The sequence below is a fragment of the Pipra filicauda genome, unplaced genomic scaffold (genome assembly GCF_003945595.2).
Source record: "Pipra filicauda isolate LSUMZ 115617 unplaced genomic scaffold, ASM394559v2 scaffold90_size2875636_pilon, whole genome shotgun sequence".
Lineage (NCBI taxonomy): Eukaryota > Metazoa > Chordata > Aves > Passeriformes > Pipridae > Pipra > Pipra filicauda.
The window spans coordinates 1,467,567-1,482,297 of NW_024105098.1; the positions used below are offsets into that span (position 1 = coordinate 1,467,567).

The window sequence follows — 14,731 nt, forward strand, 5'->3', positions numbered from 1 at the left end:
CCTCTCACTTCCATGGTCTTTACAGTACTTCATTCTGCTCTGTTCTTACATCTAAAGTGCCTTTTTGAACCCTCAAATTGCCACCCTCTGCTTTAGTTGCAGGGCAAGGCTGCCCTCCAGTGATCAAAGACTCATGTCTTTGGAAAACAGCTCCTGGGAATGTCTTTTCGCAGATCTGATGCATCTTAGGGCTAGCAAGCATCTGAAGTAGGTATGCTAACAGCATATACATATTTAAGCTGTGTAAGAGTTAAAAGCAGGTTTCACTCCCAGACCTTAGAGGCCTTTCTGCTCAGTACCCTCAGTGGCAAGGCCACAAAAGGCTGAAGCCCATGCCCTCATGATCTCACACACGGAACATTGTTAAAGCTGAATTTGTTGTTGGCTTTTGGCTTAATGGTGACTTTTCTGCCCTGGTGTGTCAGGAGAGGAGCTGTGGGACCTCAGGACAAAAAAGTGTTTTCTGGCCCTTAGTTCATTATTCTTTTCTGTAGCCTGCTTCTTAAGCTTCCCAATGGTAGCCCCACCTATTTGAAAATTAATAGGGGTATTTCAGCTAATTTCTATGCATTTTGGAATGGGTAGCCCCCATTTAGTATCTCCTTTCTTGACATGCTGCTGTGCTTTTTTTCAATAACGCAGACTTATTTATAGGAACAAAAACCATTAGAGCAATGTAGATAGACCTGATATTTAATCTGAAGGTATTCACAGCATTTAAGAGATGCTAAGCCAGTTCTCTGTTGCTGCTTGTACCACTTCTGATGTTCTTTGCCCCCAGGATGTTTACCTGTCCATGGCCAGGTGTTCTGGACAGCAGAAAACCACACTGGGACAAAGACAGAGGAAGAAAGAACAGGATCAGAAAACAGTGCCAGGAGAATAGACAGATAAGAGGTAAGGTAGCAAGCTGTTCTGTGTCCTGAAAGAAAAACTCAATGATGTAAACAGTAAAAGCAAAAGTACCTTTACACACTGATGATACTACATTGTTAAATGCTCAGAAATCACAGTTTGTGAAAGTTGGAGCAGGGCAAAGAACCCAAACTCTGCCCCAACGCTGTTTCCAGTCCACTACACTTTACACCCTCATTTTCACTAAGCACAGACAAGGCTCCCTCCACCACCAGGCACAGACGGGCCTGTGACAATGAGCCATCATGAACTTTGTCATAAAGCCTCTGGGCAAGAAGGGAGTGCTAAAATTGCAGCAGTATGCAGGGCAGTGAGACTGTCTCTACAGGTGTCACTGGGAGAAGGAGACAGAGTATCTTTCTGTGGCAGCACAGCTCTTTGCTCTGTTGTGCTACCTGTCAGCCCTCAATAAGAATGGGAAGGCCAGGACCCACTGCCCAGTGAGACTCTTTGGTGTTCTGGTCCCAGCAGACTGGCTGCCTGTGCAGCACAGCAGCAGTTTCCCTGCTGTGCTGGCTTTGCTGAGGGGTCTCTGGTTGGTGCCTTGTCCATTCCAATGAACGTTTTGAACCCCCTCATAATTTACACCCCTCTGAGCAATGTGGGTGCTGGATGGATGCCCAGGCAGGTGCAGACCAAACCCATCCAGCTGATGCCAGCAGGTGGGGGAGGTACCACGGCTCAGGGATGTGGGGCAGCCTGCAGGCATGGCTGCACAGATGTCCAGGGATGCAGATCTGGGCGACAGGGCTGACAGCGCACTTGTTTACAGCACAAACACCAGACCCCGACTTTCCTGCAGCTTCCTTTGCAGAAACAAGTTGAATGAAAGGGACGGGAATTTGCAGAGACAGTGGGGAAAAAAAAAAAAAAAAAGAGGAGGTCAAGAACAGCTATAAGCCAGTGTCAGTAAGCCAACCTTGTAGATCTGGTCAGCTCCAAGATGCCGGATGGTCCCACGTCCCAGAGTAGGTGGGGTCATTTCCACCTGGAAAATCTCTCTCAGGAATTTGTTTTTGGAGGAATGGACCACTTGCATTACGTTAGCACTCAGTGTGTCACGATTTTTCTCCAGGAAATCTATAGGATGGAAACAAAATTATCACATCTGCAGCCTGCTGGCTCTAGCACTCTGTCTGCCTAAAATCCAACTCATTTACAGTAACTTGCAGATTGGTTTAGAGTCATTCTCCTGGCCTCCTGATCAGCTTCAGATCAACACTACCCTGAACAGCCACATACCCAGGGCACGTCCTGCCCTTCTCTTCACCCTCTGTATCCAGCAGAGAAAGACTCACCTTTTGATTCATAAAAGACAACCCCAGCAAAGTGGTTGATGCCAAACTTGGTGTCATGAACACTCTTAGGTGGGATATAGACTTTACTTTTGCCATGGAGGGAATTGATTTTAACAAGCATGGTGGCATCTGTGCCCTAGAAACAAATACAGGCAAAACCAGACAGTTATCAGATTGTCCCCAGCACTGGCCTGTGCTCAGCAAACAAACAGAAGTGGTGACCAGAGATAGCAAAAGCTCAAATTCTGCCCTTATCTGTGTAGCAGATCTGGAGGAAGGTAGTGCCAAAAGTATCTTCCCTTTTACACAGACCTCTCTCTCAAGCACCATGACAGAACACACCATCAGAGCTTAAGGCCTGGTGTTCTAGGGCTGTACACAAGCCCCCATAACAGTACTGACATCACCAGGTGCACTGAGAATTCCTCAGATCTTTGGACCTCACAAGCAGAGCCCCCCACCAGACGTTCTCACGCCATCCTGTCCAGGACACTCTAAGGGGTGCCTGCTCCTTCTCCTGGACAGGCACAGTTCTTTCACTCTGCAGCTGGTGCAGGACTCAGAGATCCCTGGAAGATTCCCTGAGCAGATACCAGTCAGCATGCCCAGATTGTGAGTTCCAGAGGCAAGGCAGTCAGCTGGGTGCTTCTCTTCAAGGGGTGCCATCACAATCTCATCCCCTCGTGGTGCATGTGAGGCACTCACACTGTGCACTGTGTGCACTGGCCCTTCTAGGGGCAGTGAGGGCTGTGCTCTCAGAATTCATGTGCTCTGGGAGTCATAGAAGAGGTCCCTTCTCATCCTGACTGTGGGACCACCCTCTTCTTAGGGAAGAAAGGGGAAAGCTGTGTGCCTGTATGTGATCCTCTCAAACTGTTACCTGAAGGACACAGATGAGCTGAGGCAGGGGCTGGCTTTTCTGGACAACCCCATTGCCATCTGATTCCTGCACTAGCAATCCTGCTTAGCCTTACTGTGCTCTGGAGGCCGAAAATTCTTTGCAGGGATGTCTGACATCAGATGCTACTTTCACCAGAACAACATTTCACAGAATCACAGAATTGTGGTAGACAACAGCCACAGACTCTCACTCATCCACTAAGCAGGTCACCTTGTCATAGAAGGAGATCAGGTTAGTCAAACAGGACCCATGCTGACTGGGCCTGATCACCTTGTTGTTCTGTATGTGCTCTGTGGTGGTGCTCAAAATGATGTATTCGTGACCTTCCCCAGCACCAAGGTCAGGCTGACAGGCCTGTAGTTCCCCTTCAGTTCCTCACAATGGTGACATTCCCTCTAATTAGGTTTGTCAATCAGGAGAAGAAAGAGCAAGCTGCAGCCCAGACCAAGAGCAGAACAATACTCAAACAACAAACAATTTCAAAGATTTCCTAAGAAGCCCTTGTAAAATGATCTGGACTCCTTCCTTCTTTGTTTGGAACAGCTGTAAGAGTTTCAACAGCGAGGTACCAGGAAGAGCAAATTCCAACAGAGAGTGAAGCAGCTGTATAGTGAACTAATTTAAAAGAAACATCTATGGGGAGAACACATTGCCTCTCCTAATCTGTCCCAAAGCCACCTTTGCACTTTTGTATGTGTAAAACCAAGTGCTACCTGTGAGCTGTGTGCAAAGCCAGGCATTACAAGTAAAACCAGAAATTTACCTTTGGGAACCTGCTCTCTTCATCAATGAGGGAGATGATGTTCATGGGCTTGAGTGCAATGACTTCCAGAGCCTGGCGGTTGTCAGTGAAGTCGATGTTGTTCCAGGCAATGTGCTCTGCAAGGTATTCCTCCTGCTCCAGCTTGAAGACATGGTGCACGAAGAACTGCTGAAGGTGCTCATTTGCAATGTTGATGCAGAGCTGCTCAAAGCTGAGGAAGGACAAGAGGAGAGCCCATGGTCATCCTTGGCCAGTGCTGCACTGCTCTCTGGTATTTTTTTATTCTCTGTATTAAATACATATCCAGAGATACTACTGCTAAATTCCACAGTGCTGGTGACACCATCACTGCATGTTGCCAATCTCAGCAATACAAGAGAGGCATTTTCTGCCATGGTACAGATCAGCAGCAGTGAGCCAACTGGTGATTGAGTGTTGCTGAGTAGGCAAGGAAAGATCTCTTACGTGTTTCAAGAAATTCCAGAGATAAAGGGGAACTGTGAAAATCTCGACTGCATGAGCGTGTGACATGTTTCTGCTCCCACTGGCACTACCAATTCTTTGGTTAGTTACTCCTTTATGCTGCACCTGAGTGTTACCTGGTAACTGCTGCGGCACACTGTGTGTGCCTGTGGAGTGCTCACCACAGTGAGGCCCCATGTGGACTGCAGCCTTTGGGAACAGCATAAAATAACAGGAGAGAACACAAAAGAAAGAAGACGGACCAAATTGATCCCAGATCCTGCTCCAAAAGTCAGTGAGGAATATTATCTTGTTGAAGGCAAGAGGCATCAGTTGAAATGGATTGAAAAAAGACTGCAGAGTGTGCTGATGGTTTGTGAAGGACTGATGATATGGTAACTAAGAGAGCTGCTGCCCCCAGAGAGAACGGAAAACAGAAATGGTGCTTTGGGACTGGAACCACCAGTGGAAGAGGCAGCAGTGGTACAATGGTATACTGACCAGGGACTTTGCTGTCCTGTCCTTAAGAGTGGAGAAATGCAGCGGCCAAAAAAAAAAAAAAAAAAGGATGGGAGAACACTGAGGAAGATGTAAGCATGAGCTGAAATGGTCTCCTTTGTACTATATGCCAAATGTATCCCAAGAGACATTGTAAAATGCAATGGAACAGGAAAGTTTGGTGCAGAGACACAGGGACATACTACATCCTCACATAGTGGCTGTTTGCTCATAGCAGCTTCATACCCATCTCCTCTGAGAAAATTCCTGAGGTTTTGGAATAGTTGTGTAATGGATGCACTAAAATGAAGGCGGGGGAGGAGGCAGAAATATGACCAAGACTGAAGAAAAATGGAATCTGTGCATGATCATAATTGGGAAAATCCAGTAATGGAAATGTCACTGCTTTTCTGAGAATCAGGATGATGATGAAAAAGCCTGTGTCTGTCTGTTTTTTTCATTCTTTCCCTTTACATCAGCTGCTTTTCAGCTTCTCATCTGGAGTCTCCTACCTGTTGTTGCTGAAGTTTTCAAACCCAAAAATGTCCAACAGCCCAATGGACTGACGTCTGTCCTTATGCTTCTCAGAAGCTGGGTTGAAAATGGCTGAGTTGATCTTGTTCACTATCCACAGGAAGATCCGTCCATATATTCCCTGAGGAAAAAATGCAAGAGGAATTAGAGCCCATCATTAGAGTCTTTGGACATAGCTTACTGCTTGTTATTGTGCTGCTGTGAAACTGTGCCTGAGAACCAGAAAGGCCTGGAGCCCTCTGGGTGAATGTCACATCAGACTCCTCAGCCAGGAAGACAGAGAGCTCTGAAAGCATCTTCAAAACATGGAAGTCTTTGAAAGTCTTCAAACATGGAAGCTGTAAGCACCAGTACCTTCACAAAGGCATCCCTGCCGTCGGCAGCTTGAGCCACGTTCAGAGGCCTAGACACACTCTCTCCTCGGACAATGATGGACAGGTTTGTGAGGCTGTTCTGGAGTTCACTGGAGTCCACCTGGAGGAACAGTCATGGCAACCTGGTCATGCCAGGTGAATAAAGGCGATCCAGCAAAGTGTGTATCGGGAAGAGGGCTGTGACAAACTGCATGTCTAGCAGCATTCACTGGCAATTTGCTGTCCCAGTTAAATATCTCCCCACTCAGAGAGACACCTGCAGCAGCATGACTGGAGTCTCAGCAGGAAGAAGGGGATGTGCATCCCTGCACAGACACTCCAGAGACGTGCTCTGTCAGTGTGCTCGGGGAACAAGGGTGAAGGAGGAACGAGCAGGAGGAGGTGAGAGTGCGTTACCTCGAGCAGCTTGGTGGCGATGGAGAAGTGTGGAGAGTCCATCACGTCGGAGCAGTCCAGGTTGTCGTACACGGCCGCTGCAGAGAGGACACAGTTGGTCTGGGAGGGAACCATTTCTGCTACATTAGGGGCCTGTGCTGTTAATGCAGTTGCATTTCTGTGATCCCGTAGCTCTGGGAATGTGGCAAGGCACCCAGTTCTCTTTTGAAACTCCCGGGTTTGATGATTTTACTAAAGATTTCACCCAGGGATCCTGGGATCTACAGGGCTCTCACAACTCCAGAACATCAGGCTAAAAAGAGCAGCCAAACTGACAAGGTTATTGATTTAAAATAGTAGCTATTGAGGGTCTGGGGAAGGGATATTTGACTCCAGAAAATGTGTTTCTGAAAATATTTTTTGTCTATCTGCTTGTAGGAAATTTGGACAACAAAGGGGAATGAAGGAAATCCCTAATTTTAGCAGCCAGCGTTACTCCAAAGAATCCAAATGGCACCAGTGCATCAGGCCCTCTGTATCACAAAGTGAGGAGCTCTTTTCTAAAATGTGAGAGATTCTGGCAACCCGCTGGTGGGTGTCACACTGTGCCTGTCCATACCAAAAGTGCACCTATGCAGGTGAGTGTTTACCAGACTCAGCCAGGAGGATGACTGCTGTTATCTCCACAGCAAACACCACTCAGCTGCTCCTATGTCCTCTGGCTTGCCTAGCACAACAATCAGCAAATGTAACACGGCATTATACTTTCTGTTGTTTCAGTTTGTGTGATAAGGGCCTATTTACAACCATGGAAACCTGATGGCATGACAAAATAACAATAAGATGTTGTTTTTCAAAACACTAGGCAGTGGAGTCACAGATCAGAATTTTATGGTGCTTATCTGCCTGTCCTTCCAACTCTGTTGACCTGTTAATGCACGGCAGAGCAGCACAACCTGATCTGTACAGATGGAAGCAGGAAGCACCGAGTGGAAGTACCTTTACCATGGAGTCTGAGGAAAGGCAAGCACAGACAGTGCTGAGTTTACCTTGGAACTCTACATTCCCCAGGTGCAGGATGGCAGCCAGCAGCTTGCTGATGTCCCAGTGCTCGGAGTCTGAGAACATGAGGATCTTCATGGCCGAGCGGATGTGGGCATAATCCTTCGCGTCGTTCCGGCTGTCGCAGGACATGCAGTTGCCCTGCAAGGCACCACACCCACAGGTGAGGAAAATCCTCCTGGTACCCATACGAGGAAGAAGGGACCTGCAGGCTGACAAACCTTTGTACACAGTGTGGATATCCTGTGAGTCACTTGCCACAAGATGCAAGGTAAAAACCTATTTAGATATCCTATATCCTCTTCCCATGGCTGCTTCTTCCTTCACCTTTACTCTAAAGAACCCATTAGCAGAGGGCTCAGTAATGTATTTCTCTGGGGCTAAACAGAATTCTGGGGAGGCCAAAAGGACAAGCTGAAGGGAAGGCTGCTCTGGAGCACAGAAGGACAGGAGGCTTTGACAAAGTTACCTACATTTACAAGGCCATGCCAGTTTCTTTGGTTTCCTCCCTCTGTCTTGTCAATGGACAATTAAGAGCCCTTATCCCAAATCAAAGCAAGTAGGATTGGATCAGTACTAGGAGGCAAATCTCAAAATAAAAATATTAGGTTCTAGTGGAAGGCAAATGGAAGCATTCGAGGCAGCATCAGAACCTTCATCAAAGCCTGGTCCCAGGATGCTGCTCCTGATAGAAACTACTTTCAGCCCTAATGGAGATGGGGAAATGCCTTTTTTATCCTTGCTATTTCTGACAATATAGTGTGATGATTACAAAAGTGAAATATTCCTAGACATTTCAGTCTACAGCATCTAGACATGCCAGCTTGTGCCAACAGCTGACCTTAACAAAACCATGGATATGTTCTCCTTTAATCCAGTCCTCCTATCTCTGTGTCATACTGCCCTACTGCTGACCCAGGGGCCTTTTTTATGGAATGAACAATGGCTGAATTGCACTAATTGTACTTGTCAGCTTTTGCTGCAAGATCACTGCTATTTTGAAAACATTACATTTGAAAAAATCTCCAGCAACATAAATGGTTTTTCTTTTGAGACTTTAGAAAGGGATGATAGATTTGATTTGATTTCCTCTGAAACTAGATGCCTAGCTTTCACTAACTTCAGTAGAGGCAGGACTAAGCCCCATTTTTTCCACAGCTGTAGAACAGCCCAAATCAAACCAGCTGACATGTTTAATATGAGGTATCTATACAGGCTAAAGAACAGAATTTTCATTATGGCTTTCATGTCCTAAACCAAACAACTAGCTGTTTTCAAAAATCTCACCTATGAACATTCCACTGCTACCACAATGGCATCATAAACCCAGACAGGGACATTAACATCAGTTGTGGGAGGTTGTATTGAATGCCAGCTGCCTGCATTGTGTATATAAGATTCATTAGATGTAAGGACTAGGATTCTGCTTATTCATTTTCCTCTAAGGTACACATATGTGATTGCTGTTCTCCCTGGAATGAGATCCCTTGCATTCCTCTGAAATCTGAGTGCCTGGGAAAGTGGGGGATGTTTTCCACCTGCTTTAATACGTCTTTTATGTTTCTTAAGTCTGACTTTGATAGAAAGCTTTGACTTGCCTCAAGCTGCTTCCCACTGGTGAACAATACAATAAGTCTCTGAAACTGAGGCTCACAGCACTTTTGGTGTTGTTGCTCCTGGTATTCTAAGGAAAGGACTGTTCATATTTGGTAATTACCACTTGCAGCTCCTACTGATTGTAATTGCTCACTGGGAGAAGCAAATGGCAGAGGGATAAACAAAGAAGAAAGCAGAGGCTATTACCATGGTGAGATATGTGTACTCTGAAGCAGTGCCCAGATTCAGCATCTTTTTCTGCTCTGTATTCATCCCCATTAGCATGCAGTAGAAGATGTGATAGTTCCTCTCCTCTGGAGCCTAAAAAAAACCAAAACAGGCCAATGGACAGCCTTGTCAGGATAAGCTTGTAACACAGGAGCAGGCAGAATGCACACCTGCCAGTGCCCTCACCTGCCGGCAAACCCGGGACTTCTCCAGAAGAAACTGTTCTATCCGGGCTCCTTCTATCACACCATTTTTGTTGAAGTGAATGTCAATGTATTTCCCAAAGCGGCTCGAGTTGTCATTTCGAATTGTCTTGGCATTTCCAAAAGCTGATGGGCAAGGGACAGAGAGAGTATCTGGATTATTACAGTTAATGAACATCGTCTATTTTTATGCCCTTCTGTTTTGCTGCTAGTGTTTTACACGTTGTGTTCCAAAAGACAGCGCTGGCAAGCACTGGAGAATGTCTGGTCTCAGGCTGCCTCCTGAAGAGAGAGGCAGGCACACTGTGTATCCAGATAATTGGGTCCTAAAAGGCTTATTCCAATTATACAAATGTGGTCTGTATCTGGCCAGACAAGAGAGTCTGAACACCTCCAGAAGGATTTACTGGGAGCACATTTGATCCCTGTACAGAGAAAGATGAGTGTCTGGGGGAGCTCCCCTACAGATACATCCAAGTCACTTTGCCACTGTCTAAGGTGAATGCTACACCAGGGGGCTTTGCCTTGGGCTCTGCATTCCCAAGGACTCTTGTGGTCCCAGCGGTTCAGGGTTACACTGCAGTGGCACCTCCTCCCACTGCGTGGAAGCTGCTGTGGGCTTCATGGAGACATGGCAGGGAAGTACAGAGAACATCCACTGTGCATCACCACTGTTTTCAGGGGGTTTAGCAGTTATGCAGAAACAACAGTTCAAAGATCTGTTTCTGATTTTTTTTATCCTGAGATAAATGTGGTAAATCCAGCACGTTTGCTAAATAACCCACCTTCCAGAATGGGGTTGGCCTCTAGGATTTGCTGCTCTATCCAGGAATGCTGGCCACTGACAGCTGCCAAAAACTGCAGTATTAGCTTTGTGCTTTCAGTTTTCCCAGCTCCAGATTCTCCACTGCAATAAGAAACAAGATCATTACAGGTTTCCTTTCTTTTTTTGGATAGGGTGGCAAAATGGCAGACCAAGTGAAAAAAAAAGTAACCCACTTAAATTTACTCTGTGAAGATCAGACTTTCTTTCATAGAAGGCTAGAAAATTCTAGTCTTTCACCATCTTATCTGCTCAAATTTGTTTTTTAGACTTAGGCTGAGGACTAAATTCTCCCACTAATTAAAACCAAGCAAATCCATGGAAGACATTCTGTACCTGTGCAAATTAAATGACCACTTGCTTTTCTTCTTTGTTGCATTACTAGATTGTGAATGCTAGTCTTATCATATCGACTGAGTTGCCTCAGCTATAATCAGATATTACTGAAATGAGACTATCTAGTTCTTCACATTGATGACAAACAGAAAATGGATTGTTTATAGGATGAAAGCAAGCTTCCCTCCATCTTCAGGTTAGCAGAGGTTATTTCTCTCCAGGAAATGTCTGTTCTCAGGAACTACATGTAACATAAATATCATGCCTCCAAGGTAAAAGATAGCCCTATATCACATAGGGTCATAGTTTATGTTTCCATATGTGGTGACCATGTGCAGAATGTACAGCCACATTCAAAGATTCTGGGGGAAAAGAGTGGACTTCAGAGGTCCCTTTTGCAGCCTAAACTGAAAATGAAGAAGCAAGGGAGAAATATTTCCTTCCTGTTGTCTATATCTGTGCCCTTCCATTTGGAAAGTCTGCTGTCTCCACAAAGGCTCCCCAAAACCATGCCAGACTTGGTTTCTGCTATTTGTCCTCTCGGTCCAGTCACCTGATCACACAGCACTGGTCTCTCCTGTTCCTCTTCATATTGAAGTAACAGTTGTCTGCAATGGCAAAGACATGAGGTGGTAGCTCTCCAATCCTCTTGTTACAGTACAGCCTGATCTGATCCACTGTGTAGAGGGGCAGCAGCTGGTATGGATTCACTGCTACCAGGATCGATCCCGTGTAAGTCTGCAAAACAGTTGTGAGCGTTACTGCTGGCAGCAAACCTGCAAGCAAGAATACAACAAAGCCACTTGCTGTATAAATCTCAACAGAGGCAGGAGGGGAGCCTGGGAGATCATAACAACACTAGGTGAAGCTGAGAGCCCAGTTCCTCACTAGGTGCTGCTGTTAAAATTTTAGGATATGGAGGGTTTTGCCCAAGGAAGAATGCTGGGTGTAATCTCCTTGCCAAACCACACCTTGGGGCTCTGTCTCAAGCTGAAGTGCATGGAAGTCCAATTTGACCTGGCATTTTTGTGTTATCATAAGCTGTTTGGCAATGTTTTGTTAAGCTGCTTTTGTATTCTAGTGTAGATGTAGCTGAACTTTGCTAGTGGGCAGTTATACTTCTGCTATATATACACAGGGATTTAGCAACATTTGTAAACAGCACCACTATTGAAACGAAGGATGCTGTTGAAGGCTGTGGAGACACAAGGCAATATTATTGTTCAAGAACTACATAAGACAACTGCAGACTGCTACAGTCAGATACAACAGGTCTACACATACACCTTGGTAGTTATAACTGCAGCATCTATAAAATCAGTCCTTGTTTACTCTAAACATCACCACACCTATCTTGTAAGAGGCAGCTTCTCTCCTGTAGTGTATATAAAATGGGAGGCAAAGCATGGACAAACCTGAATATTAATTATCATATTACAAATTGGAAACTAAGAAACAAAGAAAGTAAAAATGCCAGATTGCTCAGTCACAGATAAAACCTGTAACGGGCAAAATATCTGGATTTGTTCTTATCTATTTTATTAATCAAAATCAAGTAAATGTTGGCTTGGACTGGAGGACAGTCATGTCACTGTGTACTAGTTGGACTGATCCTGCAGGTAAGAGCAGCACTAAGCTGTAACACGGGCTAGATTTAGCTCACTGTCAGTGACTGGTGGAAATGATCACTCGAGGAGAAAGTCAGCAGGGTCACTACCTGTGCACAGAGTTGTGACTGCAGAGTCTGCTCTTAGCTCTCTTCTTCACAGCCAAAGTACTCAAATGAAAGAAGAGGAAAAACTGTGTTGTGTCTCCTTGGCACCCTTGATCAGTGAAGGACTCAGAGGGCTGCATGTGTGAAAGGCTCTCAGGCTGCTCAGGTCACCCACTGACTGTGCCAGAGAGGTCATTCCTCAAAGCGGCCTGGCCTGGTGACTGTGGCACTCACATAGATTTTGTGCTCCTGGTGTCGGATGAAGAGGTTGTGCACCATGCCAGCTTCATGGAGATCCCCAAGGCGGATCATGTCCTCCACCCCCTGCACAGAGGAGGGGTGCATCAGACGCACCATGTGCATGTTCCGAGCCGTGATCCAGTGTTCCTGGAAAAGCCAAGGCACTGCCTTTAATGTGTGATGCTGCAGCTCAGAGGCAAGCACAGGGGAGCTCTGCCTTAGACCACAGAGCAATCCATGATCAAAACAAGCATGTTCTAACAAACAGGTGTCTGACCTACAGGAATTAACTGGTCTGCTGCTCCCCAGGACTGGATGATTCAAAACACTAAATGAAGCCATTCAGGTGGGTTCTGAACATCACCAAATTTAACACTGTTCAGAGTGCAGCTCTGTCAGGTCATCACAGCTACAACATTGTATGTGGTAGGGATTAACTGATTTTTGTGGGATCATGTTTTCACCTAAAGCTTCACCAAATTTAGGGATTGGAGCCCATCCATTTCCTTTTCTTAACTATATAGATATAACCTCTATTTCAAGAAGCTCTGAATCTTCATAGTGCTTGGAGCTGGGAATGCCAGGGCATCATCTTATGCTTGCCTTATTTTTATATTCTTTCTTTCATTATATCCTACCAAACATTATCAAAGTCAGACCATCTGGATAGAAGGAGCTTTGGTCTGACCCAAAAGGGCCCTTCTTTTGTATTTTATACTTTTAAATTTTATGTTCATCTTTTACATGATTATGGTTATGGCATGGCCCACCTTGCCTTCATCGTCCTCCAGCAAGATCCGTCCTGAGTCAGATTCCTTCACAACTGCCCCAATAGGGACATTAAATTCACTGTTTGGTTGAGTGTCCAGCCACACATGATCACCCTGGGAAGAAAAAATCCACTGTCAAGTCCAGTGACATACTGGATGCCATGTAGCTCACAGGCAAACACTTCTTGGTCTTCCTTTTTTAGCGCTTTGATTTCTTTAGCAGTGTTTAACTAGTTAAGTTCTTACTGCTTGCAGGCAGTACATTCACAGACCTCTGAGTTCTACTCCCAGCTCCACAGCTGACCTAGAACATGGCTTTGGACAAGTCATCAAACCTCTCACAGCAGGAAATGAGGCAACACCTTTTTCAAAGACAGCAATGATGCAGCTCCACTACCTCCGCCAGGCTGGTGGAGGGCACAGTGCATGCTGGTGGAGTGCCTTGGCAGCCTCACAATTAGGGGTGGTATTCTTTCAGAAGAGATTCCTGAGAACATAGACTTTACCAGGAAAAAGAAAAACAAACAAACAAAAAACCAAATGTCTGAAAATGTAGGGGACTCTGTTGTGAGAACTTTTAGATACATATTCTTCCTGCTGTAGCTGAAATGGAGTGCATCCATGATCTCTCTTAAGGAAAAAAACCCACCAACATTCTTTATCCAGCCCAGCTCCTCTCTTCACATTTGTAGAGGCTTGGCAACATTCTGCCACTCTGCAGAGCAAGCAAGAACTGCTCTGCTGTCACTGGAGGAAGGGGTGAGCCACAGCTGCCCTTTCCTAGAAATTAGCAGCATCTTGATGTCACCTGCACTAGCATCCTGGTTACACTCCCCTGCTCCAGGCCTTCAGGAACACCACCTCTTGCTCCAGGCACTAATACAGACTCAAACAGAAAGATGGAATAAAAACTGAACAAAGTTGTGGATCAGATCTTCAAAGGGCTTTCTAGCTGTCCTCACATACAACTTTTGTTACATACTCTAGCATTTATTGCCATAGTTTCAATGTTTTAATGAAAAAAAATACTTCTTTTTCCTCTCAAAATACTTTGTGGGCTTACATTTAAAACCAAACCACCAGTGTAAAGCATCTCTAAACATTGCACCGGGTTCTGAAGAATGTTACAGACTAACAGCTCTCATTTGTGCTGAATAAAACTCCAGAAGTAATTTGTGTGGTTTCAGTGCCACACCTTGTGACAGAGGTCACCTGCTCAATCACAGCACATCCAGGTTTGTCAAGACACCTCTGCTCCCCTAGCCTAGGCTGAAGTTATTTTATACCTTGTTGATTATGGATTATTGCTACTTTCTTTTTGATTGAACCATGATGTTGAGGTAATTTTCTCCTCTTTGGGCCTCAGGCGAATCAGTCAATCACAGCGAAGAGTAGGACTTACCTTTCTGAAAACCACCATTATGTTCCAGATCACTGTATGCAACCTGCAGTGCCAAGAACATAACGTTAGGCCAGAAAAGGGCTTTGACCAAAACAGACAAAGGGGTTTCCTTGTAAAAAATAACAGCAAAATGCCTTAAAATAATTTTGTTAAGCAGAAAAGATTGAAATAACCTACACCTAGTGTAGAAACAATGGCACCATCTACCCAAAGCAAAGAACCTGCAGCACTGGAATG

The 14,731-nt window shown here is 45.4% G+C and overlaps 1 protein-coding gene and 1 long non-coding RNA gene across 2 annotated transcripts in view; one reads left to right on the forward strand and one right to left on the reverse strand.

The window, feature by feature from the left end:
• Nucleotides 1-4,890, forward strand: part of LOC113989948 — a 31,681-nt gene extending 26,791 nt beyond the window's left edge. The window contains exons 5-6 of the long non-coding RNA XR_005567201.1: nucleotides 782-897; nucleotides 3,518-4,890. This is a non-coding gene — a long non-coding RNA (uncharacterized LOC113989948). The remainder of the gene's footprint in view (nucleotides 1-781; nucleotides 898-3,517) is intronic.
• The window catches only part of MYO7B (myosin VIIB), a 51,508-nt gene that overhangs the window by 33,272 nt on the left and 3,505 nt on the right, over nucleotides 1-14,731 (reverse strand). The window contains exons 2-16 of the mRNA XM_039391177.1: nucleotides 14,495-14,537; nucleotides 13,093-13,206; nucleotides 12,317-12,469; nucleotides 10,922-11,106; nucleotides 9,995-10,116; nucleotides 9,193-9,335; nucleotides 8,986-9,099; nucleotides 7,170-7,323; nucleotides 6,142-6,218; nucleotides 5,726-5,845; nucleotides 5,350-5,492; nucleotides 3,878-4,088; nucleotides 2,214-2,349; nucleotides 1,835-1,995; nucleotides 791-829 (exon numbers count right to left, since the gene is read on the reverse strand). Of these exons, the coding sequence (XP_039247111.1) occupies nucleotides 791-829; nucleotides 1,835-1,995; nucleotides 2,214-2,349; nucleotides 3,878-4,088; nucleotides 5,350-5,492; nucleotides 5,726-5,845; nucleotides 6,142-6,218; nucleotides 7,170-7,323; nucleotides 8,986-9,099; nucleotides 9,193-9,335; nucleotides 9,995-10,116; nucleotides 10,922-11,106; nucleotides 12,317-12,469; nucleotides 13,093-13,206; nucleotides 14,495-14,512 (1,890 nt within the window). The 5' untranslated portion in view covers nucleotides 14,513-14,537. The remainder of the gene's footprint in view (nucleotides 1-790; nucleotides 830-1,834; nucleotides 1,996-2,213; nucleotides 2,350-3,877; nucleotides 4,089-5,349; nucleotides 5,493-5,725; nucleotides 5,846-6,141; nucleotides 6,219-7,169; nucleotides 7,324-8,985; nucleotides 9,100-9,192; nucleotides 9,336-9,994; nucleotides 10,117-10,921; nucleotides 11,107-12,316; nucleotides 12,470-13,092; nucleotides 13,207-14,494; nucleotides 14,538-14,731) is intronic.